Below are 18,643 nucleotides of genomic sequence, written 5' to 3' on the forward strand. Positions count from 1 at the left end.
TCACTCTCTTCTGTTTGTTGCAATCAGTGGCTTTTTAAAGATGATGAAATGTGGTTCAATGGAAGTGGAAATTAGTTCACAAGGGCAGAGTTGAAACAAGGATACAGGTACACTGTGCTACACCGGTAAATCAAAGTCACATATACACTCTAAAAGGTGTTAAGTTGTTTTAACCGAAATTATGAAGTATGAAATATGAACAAACCTAACCAAGTTAAGTCTTTAGATGAAGTAAAAATATTAAAACCATAATTTTGACCAACTTTGGGTTGAAACACCTTTCTGCATTCTTAGTGTATACATACAGTACTCAAATTTAAAGCAGACATCTATCAGAGTTGATTTTTTTATTACTTATGTACATTTTTATTTGAACTTTCAGGTTAATTTGTTTGCATGCCTAACTTTGACAGTGACAAAATGTACAATACATGAAAATAGTTATTAAAAATAGGAACATGTTTAAAGACTGAAAAAGCTTCAAATGACCACATGATACCACATGATATATATATATATATATATATATATATATATATATATATATATATATATATATATATATATATATATATATATATATATATATATATATACATATATATATATATATATATATATATATATATATATATATATATAAAAGGTTTAGCTGAGTTGATATTGATATATATATATATATATATATATATATATTTATATTTATATTTATATTTATATATATCATACATATACCATGTGGTATACATGTGGTATCAACTCAACATGAAAAACCTTTTATTAAATTTAATGAGGTAAACAATATACTTAAGGGTCATGGTGTAACTACTGCCAAGACTCATTTAAATTTTTAAGTTGTCTTTTTTTTTTTTTTTTTTTTACAAAATGTGCACTTATTACTAAAACTATTGATTCAAAAAATAATCAATGTTCAAAATGTCCTTTAAAAAGCAAAGGTAGGCTATTTAAAATTAATATTAAAAACAAATTATTATATCGCCGGACACTTTATTAGGTAAACCTGCCAGCTGTTCATTAGTGCAAATTTCTAATCATCCAATCACATGGCAGCAACTTTAGGCATGTGTACATGGTCAAAACAATCTATAACAGTTCAAACCAAGCATTAGAATAGGGAAGAAAGGTGATTTAAGTGACTTTAAACATGGCAAGGTTGTTGGTGCTAGATGGGCTAGTCCGAGTATTTCAGAAACTGTTGATCTACTGAGATTTTCACACACAACCACCTCTAGGGTTTACAGAGAATGGTCTGAAAAAGAAAAAATATCCAGTGAGCGGCAGTTCTGTAAATGCCTTGTTGATGCCAAAGGTCAGAGGAGAATGGCCAGACTGGTTCAAGTTGATAGAAAGGCAATAGTGACTCAAATAACCACTCGAACAACTGAGGTATGCAGAAAAGCATCTCTAAACGTACAACATGTCTAACCTTGAGGTGGATGGGCTACAGCATCAGAACACTGGGTGCCACTCCTGTCAGCTAAGAACAGAAAACTGAGGCTACAATTCGCACAGGCTTACCAAAATTGGACAATAGAAGATTGTAAAAACGTTGCTTGGTCTGATGAGTCTCAATTTCTGTTGCGACATTGGGGTGATAGGGTCAGACTTTGGCGTTAACAACATGAAAGCATGCTTCCATCTTGCCTTGTATCAACTGTTCAGCCTGGTGGTGGTGTAATGGTGTGGGGAATATTTTCTTGGCACAGTTTGGCATCGTTACTACAAATTGAGCATACCTGAGTATTGTTGCTGACCATGTCAATCCCTTTATGACCACAGTGTACCCATCTTCTGATGGCTACTTCCAACAGGATAATGCGCCATATCATAAAGTGTGAATCATCTCAGACTGGTTTCTTGAACATGACAATGAGACCTCAATCCAATAGAGCACCTTTGGCATGTGGTGGAACTAAAGATTCGCATCGTGGATGTGCAGCCAACAAATCTGCAGCAACTGTGTGGTGCTATCATGTCAATATGGACCAAAATCTCTCAGGAATATTTCCAGTACTTGTTGAATCTATGCCTCGAAGGAATAAAGCATTTCTGAGGGCAAAAGAGGGTCCAACCCGGTACTAGTAAGGTGTACCTAATAAAGTGGCCTATGATTATTAAAATAACTTTGATAAATATGTCATGATATTGAAAAAATATAGTTTCATGTAATGCTAACAATTAACATGATTTTGAAAAATTGTGTGTGTAAAATCCAATATATTAAGACGTTGTCTTTGCAATATTTTTTCACGAGGGGACATAAAAGCTTAATGCCAGCTGTAAATCACCTTGAAGCTCAAATTGATACCATGTTTATCGGTAGACGACTTATAAAAACTTGGAGGGCCATGAAACAAGCTTACTGGCCAGCATTGCAGACTTGGCTCATACTAAAGAGAAAAAGCACGCCTGAGTCTGTTGAGTAACAGCAGCGGTATGCAGCATCTGATACGTCTGCCTCATCTGAACTATGCTGGAAAATGGTTTGAGGGCTCTGTCATGTGATGGAGATGAATATTCCTCCGTGTGCGACTGTGTCAGACCTGCAGGACTAAAGCTTGCGGGGAGCTTTTCCATTGCAAAACCCGCTCCTTAGTACAGGTGGAAGAAAGGTGTTTATCTAATACTCTATGGACTCGCTGGGCCCCGGGCTCTGGGTGGATACCTGATGTTTTTCACTATCACCACACCTTCAGCTGGTGCTGTTCACAAACACTGGGCAATGTGGGTGCGGAAGAGATTGGGTGTTTTGGACTGGTTTTATTGTGCTTGGAAACATTACAAAGCATTAAACCTGATCTGTTTAGACAAAGGTACACGCTGGCAGAGAGCATGAAGGCTAATGTATTTCCTTAAGTTGATTTAAGTTCAGTCTTTATTAGCAGTCGATGGAGAAACAAAGACTGCTTTTATGTAATGTTTAAAGAAAGACTTTGATCAGTGATGTAAAATATGTGCTATTCACAAACCTTTTGCTGATGATTTTAATTAAAGCCTTCTCTTTTATTGGCCCATAGTCTATTTCAGCTTCACTGTCCTGTGCAGCCTTTGTTCTTTTACGCTCTTTAGGGTGTTCTCTTCATGGATGAATTTCAGTTTTAACTCTATAGAGCAGATGGCAAACAATGTGTATGGCATCACAGGGTAAGCAGTTTGCTTGATGTCAACATTGTGAATCAAGTTGCCCATGGTTGCGGTGTGGGCAGGCATATGATATGGACAACGAACAAACATGTATGTTTTTCAACCCAGGATCATTGCGGAAACGTGCCCAGGTCTACATTTTTAGGGACATCGAAAAACGTAAATGCGTCTGTTCCTAGCTTTTGTTTACACCAGAGGCTGCTGTGTACATTTTGCGATGATCTCAAATTTCTCTCGGGTGTCCTCTTCACGCATAAATCCATCAGAGGGTGCTATATACACTTCAGCCGACCAGGCCAGCTTGCTGTCTAATGACTGACTGGCTGACCCAAATATTCCTTTCTTAAACCCAACCGATAGTGTTTTCGTGATTTCACCTTGTTTTCAGCTTGTTGTTTATTTATTTATTTTATTGCTTTTGTTTTATTTCATCTCTTATTTATCTTTTGTTTCTAATACCTTTCTTTGTCGGAATCAAGCCCCATCATCATGGTCAACTCCCCTTTATGTCTCCTGACGTATGCAGCTGGGCAAACTGGTAACACTGGAAAAGCCGTCCACATGGAGGTGAGCGGTTGTCAGTAGTGTGAAAAGGAGCAGAAACCGTTGCCACCCAATAGTGTTCATTTTAAAGACGAAATGCATAATTTGCACTTTCCAGAAATGTAGACATGGGTACATATCAACAATGAACCTGTGTTGATATTATTTGAACTTTAAATGCACAGAATTACCATGATGAGATCCCAAGCCCCATTGCCATTTATCCATAAACATCTCCTCATGTTGTGGCATGATAATGCACAGTCCCATGGTGCAAGGATCTGTACACAGCTTCTGGAAGCTGAAAACATCCCAGTTCTTGTATGGTCAGCCTACTCTTTGCACATAGGATGCTCTAGATCAGAATATTCATGTTACGTCAGGGAGTGACACCAACAACAGAAGGTAGGATCCAATATGCAGGTTTATTCAGCGTCAGGCAAGCAGTGGTCAAATCAGGTACAAACAGGTATGTGCAGGCAAATCCAGAATTGTAGTGTATATACAAGCAATAGGTCATAAGGCAGGCGGCTAAACAGGATAACAAGGAATACCAGGCTAGGGTTTACACACGGAGAAACAAAACAGGGAGAAACGCGTTATAATGTCACTGGTACAGCAAACAAGAATCGGCAAACTGGATGGGTTCATAAGTGGCTTATAAGTGGTGTGATATCAGTCTGTGACAAGGTTCAGCTGGTGATTGTAATCAGGCTAGATGAATGAACAGGCGTGCTGGAAGAAGTGCATGTATGAAAATGTAGTCCTGGGATATGCGGAAGTATAGTCCTGGTATAATGGAAACCAGCGATCTCCGGAGAGTGATTGCTGGTTATCGTAACAATTCAACAGCATGTTTTAGTTCCAGCCAATAGCCAACAACTTTTCTCAGTGACAGGAGAGTGGACCAACATTACATAGGATGCAATCAACAAACTGATCGACTCTATGTGAGGAAGATGTGTTGCACTGTGTGAGGCCCCTTTCCTTGGACTACCCTGCATATTTTGGAGTGGTCTTTTATTGTGGCCAGCCTAAAGGCGTACTCTCACTAGGCACGGTTGCCTTGAATTGTGGCGCAGTGCGGTTGTCCCTCTCCCCTCTCCTCCCATAGCCTGCACTCACATTGCATCCGAACCAGAGAACACTTACGTCATTGATGATGCGCTGTTCAGTTTAACAGAGAGAAGCGCTCTCACTCAGTGCAGTGGATATTGCTTTAGTTAAATTGTTTTGTATTAGTTTTAGTCATTCGAGATGCGATGACACAGTCAAATATTTTGCTGAGCAGATCCACAACTTTTGACGCTCATAAGTTATCATAAAAACCCTCTTGCTGCCGGTATTAGGAGGTTTGCTGTCGTGCAGTGAGGGGTTTGCATCTGTAATAAACTATGACAGTTTGTATTCATTAAAAAGTAAGAATGATTAATAAATCTATATAAACAGTCCATTAAAAGTGACATTGCGTCTTCAGTTTCGGGCTCAGCCATGCTTTGCACTTACACTACAAGCACACTGTGCCAAAGCCCAACCAAACCACACTCTAGCACACTTCTTCTAACTTGGTCAGGGCCGGCCAACTGATTCGAAGCACTCACACTTGTCAAACCAACTGAGAAGCAAGCCTGGGCAGTTCGGATAGCATAGTGTGAGTTCACCCTAAGGCGCACATGTGCAATACTCATGCAGACCAATAAGCATCTTGATTGTCTCACAGATTTAGACAAATGTGTGAACAATATTTGAGGAAAATAGGCCTTTTGTCTTCATAGAAAAACTTTTGGGTCTTTGACGTCAGCTAATGAAAAATAGGGGCAAAAATAAAAGTGTTGTGTTTTTATTATTGTTGCACGCATGTAGTTGTGTTTATATAAAGAGAAAAAAGACAGCATTTTTAAAATTAATAATATATAAAAAAAATTATTATTATGAAATAACTTAATACTTAAGCAGCAACAATTAATTTATTTGTGTCAGTACACAGTAATTGTATTCTAATGGATGTGGAAATGTGAGGTTTTAGGCCTGGGAGCAGATGACAATAGAGTAAGTTTGCTATAGGCTTGTTCTCACGATTACTGCATGTCAGAGTTATTATGCTGAGCCGGTAAGGAGATTCACAGAGCAGAGAGCTTTAGCAGATGAGGTGGCAATCAGGAAGTCTCATCTCATATCATTGTTCTTCCTCACTTAGATCACACAACAAAGGAATGTGACCTTTGGCTAATTCATCAAAATTCACCAGCACTGTTTGTGCTGTAGAATTAACAGTTTTCCCCTACGCCTAGAGCGTATGTGAATGTGTGTTGGTTTGTGAGTGTATGTGGGCACTTTTTTGGTGTTTTATGAAGACACAAATTGTGTGTACATTATGTAAATTCACATGACCATGGTTTTATAATGTTGATATAGTTGATGAGGACATACCCTGTGTCTTCCTAAATCCAAACTGTACCTGTCATCCTGTGAGGGTTTAGTATAATAAAATCAAATACTTGGTTTATACAGTTTAACATACGTTATGTGAATGGAGAGTCCTCATAAATCACTGTGCGTGTGCGTATGTGTACAGGAGGTCACACCATGACATTTTACCATCTAAACTAACCTTGCCTTGTTATCAAAAAGACAAAATAACTAATATTTTAAGGTATCTATTGAGGATTTTCTGCATGCTAATTGCACAGCATAGGCTTGTTAATACTTATGGAGTGTTTTTATTTCTTACTTTTCTTTCTGATAAATCCAATTAGTCTTGTTACAATATTAATTAAACACTTTATTTTATGCACTACAGTGTTTAATAATATTTTGCCAAAATTATTATAAATTATTAGTGTATTTTTTATATTTTATGTAGTTATGATATCCTGTATCAGAATAGTCTTCCTTACATGTCTTATTTTATGCTCAAACTAAGTAACAAAGTCATTTTAATATTATGGTTTTGATTTTAATAACATAATAACCCTGATAGTGTATTCAGTTGTTATGTATTCTAATTCATTTCTGTATTTATTATCATGCAATATGTATTGAATCAGTGTATACATTTACATTACGTGTGATGTATTTAAACATATTGATGAATAAAAACATCACACTATGCCTTCATGGGAATGCCACATTTAAGAAACATATAATTTGAGTGGTTTTGTGAGATGTTGCTCAAAGAAGTGCAACTTCACAAAGGCAGCTGTCAATCACCTGCTAAGCTGTCATGAAAATGACATATATTGGTTTTATTACTCTGCTTTCAGTAGCTTGTTGGGCTGGTCCCGTGTCCTCAAGGCAAAAAACTGCTGAACTTATGAACTTAAAGTTATTATGATGGTAAAATATTGCACCAGAATAGATCAATAAGGCTCACCTGCAAACTCCTTTATCACAGATTATAGTCCTCAAGACTTTAAGTGAAGAGTTCGGCAGTAAATCTGATTGCTCTATACAGTCTGACTCAGAAGAAAAGTGCACTGTAACTATTAATAAGACAGCAACATACACTGTAAAAAACACTGGGTTCCTCACACCCAATTTGTGTTAAGACAGCATAAAAACATTACATTAACTTATTAATTTTAGTTCTTACAACATTTAAGTTAATTGAACATAAAACAATTGAGTTGTACCACCCAAAAACTCAAGAATTGTGCTGTTTCAGCTCATTTTAAATAAGCAGTTTGATCAAACAGTGTTTCGAATGTATAAAACAAAAGAATCCAGAGGTCACTAAGATTTTTTAATATTCGAAAGCCTACTCAGATCAGCTGCATTTATTTGATCAATAATACAGTAAAAACTGTAAAATAGAATTACAACTTGCAATTAGGTTCATACTAAATGTGGTTTCAAGAGTTCACGCTTAGCTGATGATTGATTATAAAGCATGTTTGGCACGCTGTCCCGGGAGAAAGCCCTGAGCTCATAAGATTGTCAAGCCCGGGGCTCCCTCCTGTTTGCAGGGCAAAAATTCTTTTTTGAATTTCTTCAAAGCGAAGATAACTAAAGTAAAAGAAACTCTGGTTGTTTAGTTGGTTAAACCAGGACAGCCATAATCAATCATAAGCACGTGATCCTCTCAAAATAAGTACTTCCCTTCACAAAACAAGTAAACTTCACTCAAAATTTATTCTTGTGTCATCACATGATCCATCAGAATTGAAAATAATGATTTGCTGTATTGGTTCTCTCAATGATTAATAAATATTCGTATTATTATCAGTGCTTTAAACTGAAACATATTGCTTTAAGGATTTTTTGATTAATAGAAAGATCAGATAAGAGCATTTATTTGAAATATATATATATATTTTAAATTATAAATATCATTACTTTCACTCTTGAACTGTAATGTTTCCTCAATACATAAAATTAAATACTTTTGAATGATAACATATCACAAAAAATTATTTCCACAAAAATATCAAGCATTTCAACAGCTTTCAACACTGATATACAACACTAAAATAAATAACTAAAAAACGAAATAAATAACTAAATAAAATTATTTTTCTTCGGCTTAGTCCCTTTATTCGTCAGGGGTAGCCACAGCAGAATGAACTGCCAACTTATCCAGCACATGTTTTATACAGCAGATACCCTTACAGCTGCAAGCCAGTACTGGAAAACACCCACACACCAAGACACACTCATACACTACAGACAATTTAGTTTCTTCAATTCGCATGTACTGCATGTCTTCATCTGTACAGCAACCTCTTGATGTAAGGTGACAGCGCTAACCCCTGAGCCACCATGCCACCAATAATAATGTTAAAATTATTAGTATATGATCATCACATTACAATGATTTTGTATGAAGCATCATGTAACAAGTTTGGAGTGGTGATGGAGTGAAAATTTCTAAATTAAATCACAAGAATAAATTATTTTTTCAAGTACATTTAAAAATACAAATGTTAGTTTACAGCATAATAATACTTACATTTATTACAGTTTCTACTGTGTTTTGATCAAATAAATGCAGCCTTAAAGAGCATGTTTATTGTTTTAAAATTGTACTGATCCCATGTATCATACTGATCGCAATCTATGTTTATTTATTAATAAAACATAGTAAAATAAATGAACCATGTTTCAGACATAATCTAGCAGCTGCAGATTGCTGGAGAACTACAATTCTGCAACTGAATCGAACTACAACTGTCAGAAGTCATTGCTTCAAACACTCCTGCCACAGCTGACAGTCATCCAAATACACACACACACACACACACACACACACAAACACACACACACACACACACACACACACACACACACAGCTGAAGATGGTTACTTGGACTATATATACACCACATATTCACACAAATTTTGCTAAGTTTTGTTTCTGCTTAGAGCATTCAATTCAATTTAATTTAATTCAATTCAATTCATGTTTATTTATAGAGCACATTTTACAATGTAGATTGACAAAACAGCCCAACCTAGAAGTTCTAGTAAAGTCCAACATTCAGAGTTTCAGTTCAGTTTAGTTTAGTTCATTGCGGTTCATTTCACTGCTGAAAGCTCAAACATTGAAGAGCAAATGCATGCTGAGCAGCTCCACAAGTCCGATCCGAGCAAGCCAGTGGGGAGGAAATAAAACCACCAACTGATGAAGTGAAAAAAAAATGCATCACTTAAGCGTTATTCTTGTCTTGCCTTCCCGTGTTTTTGACCATTGTTTTGTTCATCCTTTTTGTTGTTTTGCAGCCTGACCATTCGCCTGTTTTTGACTATGATTCTGGATTTTCTGTATGCTTTTGTTTGCTCCTTTTTTACCGTTGCCTGTTTGAGTAATCTGTTTAATAAACTGCACGTGGATCCTCAACTGCATTGTCTAGCACCCTTACATTACACAAGCAGTTTAAAATCAGTTTATTGCAATGCAAGTTGAAATGACTCAAGATTCATTTGCTTCAACTTAAAATCTAAAGGCAGCCACTAATGTTTGGTTTCAAATTAGAGAATTGAACATTGTTTCAAACCCGCACACGCAGAGGAAAGACTTTGGCACCTTTGCAGAGCAGCTTTAAATCGGCTGTGTGTTTATCCATAGGGATTATGACCTGTATTGTGTGAGGTCTGGTGGGCCGAATGTGCTTTTCACTCCCACTGTTGTGCTTTTGCTCTGCTGTTATGAGCTGCTCATGCCTCTCCCCTTTTTACAACACAATGAGTTTGTTGTTTATGTGTGTATCAGCTTCCTTCATTCCTTCTGGTTATAATGATCAATGTTATATTCAGATAGTTGGTATGTATTATGAAAAGTGTTAAAATGGTGGGAGCGATAGAAGATATTGTTTAGCAGAATGAGAAAGGTGGTCATAATCTAGTTTCATTGTGGAAAAGAAAAAGTTGGAATTTTTGTAATACACAGAAATAAAGCTGATTAATGAAAGGTATTTGTGCTATAAGTTTTGATTTAAAAATGTTTAAAACAAAATTCAGATTTGCTGAATGTCATTTTATGCACATATTTGTCTGAATTAGATGTAAAATAAAGTAGCGACAAAAGTAAAGTGGATGTATGAAAAGTACTTTTTAATATTTAAAAGTATATTTATTTATTAATTTATATATATTTTTTACTTGATATAGAAAATATTCCTCAGAAAGAAATTGATTTATTATGTTATATTCTATAACATTTAATAATGTAAAATTCATGTCAATTTATTAATTTATTATTTTACATATTATCATTATTATTTTTACCAAATATTCATAAATATTATATAATTATAAAACATTATTATTATTTATATACATGAATATTTTCCCTTAATATTATATTATAAATATCAGTGTTTTAGATTTTCACATATACTTGAAAGATTGTTCTTTAATCATTATTATCATCATCATCATTATTGTCATCGTTATTATTATTATTATTATAACTATCAATGTTATTTCAATATTATTATCAATCAATTTCTTATTCACAAATGTCAGTTTTTGAAGATTCAAATAATGACATATTTGAGGGACTCCTGGGGTGCTTTGTGTAAATTCCTGTTGTATGTTTTTTCCCTGCATGTTGGTTGCACCACATGACTTTTATCTGACAGAATAATTACATAAATATCTAATATTATTTCAGTTTTGTTTAACATAATGAATAAAGATAATGCCAAAGTGTTTGCATACACCATGCCGTTTAAATTTTCAGTGAGGGAACTTAATTTTGTAGGATGAGTAGTCCCTTTGAAAAGTCAAATAGGAATGCAAAAACAACCACTGGATCAGTTAACAGTGTATAAAAGATATGAGTGGCCTACTAGCACTAGCAGAAGTTAAGACAGGCAAATGATCTACTAAAAGTCATCGACTGAGTCCAAAACCAGACAAATGCTGCCTTCATAGGTATGTGCTGCTCATGCTTCTGAACAATATATTAATAAATATGATAGGCTAACTCAAAACAATATGGATAATATGTCTGTACTTACTTGCTATAATGAAGACAATGAATGAAGTAGGTTCTCATCAACTGAACATAGTTGGTCTGAATAAAAAAATGGTAGATTTTGAAAGCTTAAATGTATAGTTATTTTAAAAAGTCTGATGAGAATGTTTTGTTGGAAGGCTGAGCTCCCACAAATCAACAATGAGTGCTGAAAGGGTTTGTGATGGTTACAAATAAACACAAAAAAAATCTAAAGGGCAGGAAAAAAAGATCTCTACACTCAAACATAAAGAAAAGTAAACAGTATATAAACAAAAGTATTATCATAAATAGTTCTTTAAGATAGTTAACAGATTGTTGGTTTGAATGTCTCATGCAGTTTTAAATAAATTATTATTATTATTAGTAGTAGTAGTAGTAGTAGTAGTAGTAGTTGTTGTAGTAGTATTAAAAGAACCAAAATATTTTTTTGTTAAATAAAAGAGCCTGAGGAGACAATGAAGGCAAACTCTGAGCAATTCCCTAAAGATTTATAGTTTTAAAACTTTAAAATACTTCAGATTTTAAACTGTATAATAAGCCAATGAAATGAATAAAAGTGTCAAATGTGAGGAAACAGCTGAGGTAAAAGTGGCGTTTATGCCGTATGCGCTATAGAGGAAATAACAACAAGAATCTGTCAACACTCCTAGAACTATGTTTTAATAAACAGTGTATCGAGATAAGGACAGCTATACTAGGATTGACCCCTTTAAAGGGTCCTTACTGTTGTTCCACGTTTGTTTGTAGCAGAAAACTGGGCGCCGCTTGTGTGTTTTGTCTGCGCGTGAACGCGTCTTCCGTGAGGGGCGTGGACGCGTTCTGTCCTGAGCGCACAGAGCGCGTCCAGCAGGCGCAGTGGACAGAAGCGCGCGCCTTGCAACTCCAAAACTTAAAAAATGGGTCTAGAAAAAGAAAAATCAGAGACCAGGGTGATAATGGATGAGGATGAGTTCAACAGATCGATTGAACCTATACTTGGAAAGAAACCGAACGTGTATTCGGAGGTTCAGGACAGAGATCCTAAAGATATCAACAAGCACCTAAAGGTAAGTGTCAGATCATGCGAGAGGTGCTCCTATCACTTATTTAGAAATATTAACGTATATATCTGAATAAACATGCCTTATATGACGTGGTCATATTAGTTTCCTGTGACAGTATAAGGTGTTTTCACTCACCGCTATCACGAGCACATTTTTATAAAGAGATTTATGTGAATGGTTGCACGTGCGCAATAAACCTAGTGTATACGCTTTTTAAATATATTTTGAGTATTACTATGTCTGCTTTTGCAAACTGCATTGTTATCTACACAAAAAAGAAAACAAATGACAGGAAAGAAATGTGTAAATAAGATAAGAATAAGAAAGTAGTTTTATTATTAACAATAATTACAGATGCATTACTGTATTGAATATTAGCACAGCTTTGATTCAATATAAGTAGTTAGGCTAATATATTTCATTTTCATAAACCAACCAGTGATATTATTAATTATATTACTACTCCCACTACTACTACTACTACTACTACTACTACTACTAATAATAATAATAATAATAATACATTCCAAAATATAACAATGTATAGACTTTTAACATTTCTTTGGTGCTGTTAGAATATGAAAATTATATTTAATCTTTTTAATGTGGGTTAATCTAGTGTAATTAATGTTATTTTTGATATCATGTTTGATTCCACAGGTTGGTTTTGAAGACATCATCGCTGAGCCCAACTCCACACACAGCTTTGACAGAGTTTGGATTGGTAGTCATGCTGTTTTCGAGCTGGTGAAATACGTCTTCTACCGGATCCTCACCACGTTTCTGGCCATTCCCATGGCGTTTATTGCAGGGATTGTTTTCGGGATCCTCAGCTGTATACATATTTGGTATGAAAAGGCTTCTTGTTGAGAAAGGCTGCTGGCTCTCTGTTGTATTTTCCACAGCTCAATTGCAGAATATTTTCCTTGGCCACCTCCCACCAAGATAAAGACTGGCATAAAAAAAAATGAAGAAATGTCACAGAGAAAGTTTGTATGTTGGTTTTTTTCCAGTGCAGGTGGGCCTGCATTTCCACTTAGAGTGGAAAAGTCCATACATAACTCACGCTGGATTGTTAGCATTTTAGTCAAGTGTTTTGCTCCGACCTCTTAGCGGTTTGACACATGCAGGCAGAAACTTGGCAAACATTGGTGCTTGACCCTGTGCAGTTTAGATCAGCAACACTTTGAGAGTCAGTCCTCCTGAGGTGGATGTAGTAGCACATGTGGATGTTTGTAAATTTCACAGCCTAGTGAAGCAGAGAGACCCTGTTAGCTTAGGAATGAGTAGTCCTGACAAATTAGCTAGATAAGATCAAGGTCGAGATGTCAGTGTAGCTCAAAGGAATAGGAAAAAAAAACCTGATCAGTCTTATTGTCAGTCTTAAATGACTACTATCGTGGGTGACAAATCTCAAACTTTGAGATTTGCTAAAAACAGATTTGTTTTAATTTACATCTAATCATGTACATCTAATTTGACCCTGTAACAGCAGGTGAACAATTTTAAAATGTCATAATGTCTTGGATATTGGCTGTTTTTACTTAGGTCAGTGAGTAGTGCATCAAATCTCCATGCAATATTTTTGCAACCTACTAGACGCTAAAGTCTAGTATATAATATCTAAATTGACTCAAATTGTGCAACTTGTTGAGGAGTGATTGCTTTTGTAAACCACAGCAACCATTTAGAACAGTGCTAATGACCACACATAACATTAACTGCAACAACACTCTAATAACATACTCTTAAATACCACAGAAAACCTTAGCAGTTGCATAGCACCCTAACCACCTTACCAAATACTGCTAAAATACCACAGACAACAATAACAACCGCAAAGCAAAACCAAAACAACCACTGAGATACCCAAGTGCAGTGCTAAAAACAATACAGAACCTTAGCAGCACAGTAACAACCACCCAGATTCTTAAGCATAGAGCTAAAATAATTTAAGCAAAGCATAACAACACCATGGCAACCACCTAGAATCTCGAGCATATTGTTAAATACCACAGAGAATCTTCACGATTACAGAGCAACACCCTAAAAACTACCTATATTGGCAAACATAGTGATAAGTACCACAGAGATCCTAGTAATCGTTAAGATACCAAAGAAAATGGTAAAAACAATACAAAATCTTGGCAACTGCATAATGTTGCAACACAGTAACAATCACATAGATTCCAAAGCAAAGTGTTAAATAGAAAAGGGAACTTTAGTGATTACATAGCAACACCCTAACAACCACAAGATTGGCTATTAAACTGCTGAATGCCACAGGCTATGTTAGCAGTTGCATAGCAACACCCTAACAACCACCTAAATCAGCAACAATGCTGTTAAATACCACAGAAGGCCTTAACAACTGTGTGGCAAAACTCTAACAACCACCTAGGCCATAGACATATACACTAGGTATCGCATACGGACTCGGAGTATGAGTCAATAGTGCCAGCACATTTGTTCAATGCTCCCAGAACAAATGTCATCCAAAAGCCAAATGTGAAGATGCTGGACTTCAGTGCTGTGTATGGGTGTAGTAATGAGCAAACAAATTAAACAAAGCATGAAGGCAGAACATTTCACATGAAAGATTTAATTCTTTACTTTTTTGTATGTTATGAAATTTTGTGCTGAACAAGTATATTATGTGTTAAACAAGTATTACAATACAGTCTCTTACTGCACTGACCATAAGGCAAAGTAGCACCAGCTCGCACTAAATACTAGGCTTATGCAGGTTTTGTTGAATGAAATAAGCCAACAATGCAAATGAAATATGACAACAAGATGCTGCGGTGCCAGAAACTTGTATTATTGTTGGCTAAGTGAACAAGTCGTTCATAACAGAGATTCATTCACAAACAAATCACTTCGTCTGTTAGAATGAGATGTGATAGCAGGAGAAGGGGTGTATTTTAAGACATGTATTAGATCAAATTTAACAGGGAGGGAGGATAATACATCTCCATGCACGCACACACATGCTCTTTGTCGCTTTATATATATATATATATATATATATATATATATATATATATATATATATATATATATATATATATATATATATATATATATATGCGTGTGTGTGTGTGTGTATCTCTGGCTCTGGATGGCCAGTCCTCCACTGCACCTTGGTCCCATATTCATTTCAAAGGAGTACTACCCTGTACTAAAATGGCAGCTCTATTGACACACTTTTTTTCCTATAGACAACAAGGCGACGTATGTAGGCGACGTCCAATGTAAATATCTATGCACTTAGGCATAGTGCAAAACCACACAGACTCTTAACAACACACAAGCAACCAACGACAACACAGGCCATGAGTCTTTTACAGGTAAAGCATCAATCAATTGGTCAGAATTAATCCAGTTAGTTATAAAACAGGTTTATGTATAAATACAGTTGCTGAATGTACAAAAAGGGTCTTTAATCTTATAAATAGTAAGTTTAAAAAGCATTTAGACACATGCTGTAGATAATGAAAACACATTATATTTCTCTCACCTCACCTCCTTATTGACCAGTGTCCAGTGATGCTCACTGACAGATCTCACATATGGCTTTAATGTTAACAATAGCAAAGCTGATGATTCAGTTGAACCACTGGATATGAAGGTTAATTCTCCAGGGTCCATTTTTAACCTAGAACAAAGAGATGAACACATTCACCTTGATCTGACTATAAGTCATCAGCACATTTAATGATGAGCTATTTTTTATCCACAGGGTGGTGATGCCAGTGATCCAGGGCTGCATGATGACACTGCCCTCCATCCACGTGATCTGGACCAGCTTGATGGACATGTTTATAGGGCCTTTCTTCTTCAGCATTGGACGGTGCTTGTCCTCCATCAACATCAAGACTGAGCAAATCTAACTCCGCATAGAAGTATTGCAGAATCTTTCTGTCACACTCTTTTGCCCTCCCTTTTGAGAGTTACTAGCTGAAGGAACGTTTATCCTTGACTTCTGAAGCACAGAGAAGAGAAAGAACTTGTCTCTCATTCCGTTGTAGCTATTGACATGTCAACTTTGTTATGGGTGGCACCTATGCAGACATGCTTTTTTCAGTACTGTTATGTAAGTCTAATTAAGCTTTTATGTTATATATAATGCAATACTTTTAATGTAATGTTTGAGATTTATTCTTTAAGGATGATATATTGTGCTACTGCATGATAAATGTTATTAAAATAAGCGCATGGTGTGCTGGTAAGGAAAAAAAATATGCAACTACTTCCGATAGGGCTGTAGGTTTTTTAAGCGTTTTATTTATATTGTTTGGAGTTAGGGTACGTTTATATAACTTTGTACTTTAAAAATGGAAAGGATCACATACAGACAACATCATTGTCAAAAACAATCACGCTCACAAAAATGAATTAATTGGCAGCATTATGGATGCCTGGCCAGTAGGTGTCACTTTGTAAAGAAACAATGTGTATTGGCACGCATACAGTGCTCTTGTCTGCTATTGTTATTTTGGTTGTTCAGCACTAATACGTGTACAGACTGAACATAAAAATACACATAATGCATGACATTCTCTTCACAAATAAACATTTTTGAAATTGACACTTTAAGAGCTGTAGTAGTAGTAGAATTTTGAAACCCGTTTCTAGGTAAACTGCTCAAAAATGTCCATTTTTAGTTCTGTAAACGTACCCTTAAAAGATTTGATGGCATTCCAGTGTGAGCTATTTATGATTTTTAGGTACATTCCTTGTTTTCTTCTCTATTAATGACATCTTTTGAAATTATAAAACAGCAAATGATGATTAGTTTGACTAGCAAAGCCACATTTGACATGCTGTTTGCCATCGATTGTGCTTTGTTAGTGGCTCCACAGAGTAAATGGAATATTTGACTGCAATGGAACATTAGAAGCTCAGGTGCCGTTTCCTTAGCCCTGTTGAGTGATGTCATGTAGCAAACATGCTGAACACAGCTCAGCTTATGAAAGACAGAACTAAATGCCTCACAGTTCACCAAATAAAATAATTTTTGGAAGTTGAAGGACTTTGTTTTCTTTGCTGAGAGACTGTGCAGATCAATGCTTGGCATATGGAATGTTAACCTGACAAGGTTTTACATATTGTGCAATTAGATAAACCCTTCAGGTGACTCGCTGAACACGGAAAAAATGCCTGAGGAAAACAGCGTAACAAACTGTATGTATTTAGTCTATTTGAGTGTTCTTTTGAGTGCTTAACAGCTGGGTTTTTAAGAAATCATTCTGCATTCTGATTTTGTATAATAAAATGTTTACTATGAGCTACAAATAGATGAACCTTGCAATTAATGTAAAGTTATATAATATAGAATCAAATCTATCATATAATAAGAGTGCTGCTGGAGTTTTTACCTACAGCAACCTTTGGCCACTATCACTGGCGACGTTGTTTGCATATTTTGCATTGCCTGTCACAACCCTCGCTTTGCCAGCATCTGACCTAGAAATACAAACATTTGTTAGGTGTAATAAATGCCTCCTAAAAAGATGTATAGGTAAGTCAAGCAAATGATACGTAAGTAAGGCAAATATGAGAAAAACAAGAACCTGCAGCTTCAGTGTTGTTCAAAACATTCCAAACTGAAGTGCAAGTCTTGCCTCGAGGAACCTTTTAATATGCAAACAGACCTCAGTGTAGTTACCTTTTAGGTTTATACATCCGAAGTGCAAAAAGTTCAATAGTAAAACATATTTTAATGGATATTCTGAATTGGAAAATCTGACATTGAGTGTCAGTAGTGCTTCATACATTTAAAGGTTTAATTTTAATATGCACCACAATTTTTTGTAACAAAATTAAATAGACTGCTTTGTAAACTACATCTGTCCTTATGTACAGTAACTGCCCACTTGTTGAGGTAAATAACTATATGTTAATGTTTGTATTTCCTTTTGTTTTTAGTTTTTCAGTTATTATTTCAATTTTTGTGTTACATTGTCATGTTCTGTTGAACTTTTTCTTGTTCTGTAGGAACAATACAACATAGAAAACACAATCAACCTATACCTATGTTATGTGAATATGACAGTCAATAAGGGCAAATGAAGCTACCATCAGTCGACTTTTGGCACAGATCAAACTTCAATAGTAGGGTGACTATGTCTGACTAGGTTACTTTGGTTAAAAATAGTTTGATTTGCTTTATATATATATATATATATATATATATATATATATATATATATATATATATATATATATATATATATATATATATATATATATATATATATATATATATATATTGTCTCTAAACAACCTTCAAACATTGTAAAAATGCAGGGTTCCACACAATTCGTTCATGTTGTCCCAACACAAATTGATTAAATTAACTTAACACTTTTAACAGATTTATGTGGATTGAACAAAAAAAAAAAAACGTTGTCCCAATGAAATCTCAAGA

At 35.3% G+C, this 18,643-nt stretch overlaps 1 protein-coding gene across 1 annotated transcript; it reads left to right on the forward strand.

Moving 5' to 3' along the window:
• The first annotated feature begins 11,998 nt into the window (after nt 1–11,998).
• Nucleotides 11,999–17,236, forward strand: cav2 (caveolin 2). Its single transcript, NM_001002150.1, is given in 3 exon segments — nt 11,999–12,213; nt 12,871–13,058; nt 15,953–17,236. Coding segments are annotated over 3 exon segments (489 nt in total). The 5' UTR covers nt 11,999–12,063; the 3' UTR covers nt 16,104–17,236.
• Nucleotides 17,237–18,643: the final 1,407 nt, after the last annotated feature.

The sequence above is a fragment of the Danio rerio genome, chromosome 25 (assembly GCF_049306965.1).
Source record: "Danio rerio strain Tuebingen ecotype United States chromosome 25, GRCz12tu, whole genome shotgun sequence".
Taxonomy (NCBI): Eukaryota; Metazoa; Chordata; class Actinopteri; order Cypriniformes; family Danionidae; genus Danio; species Danio rerio.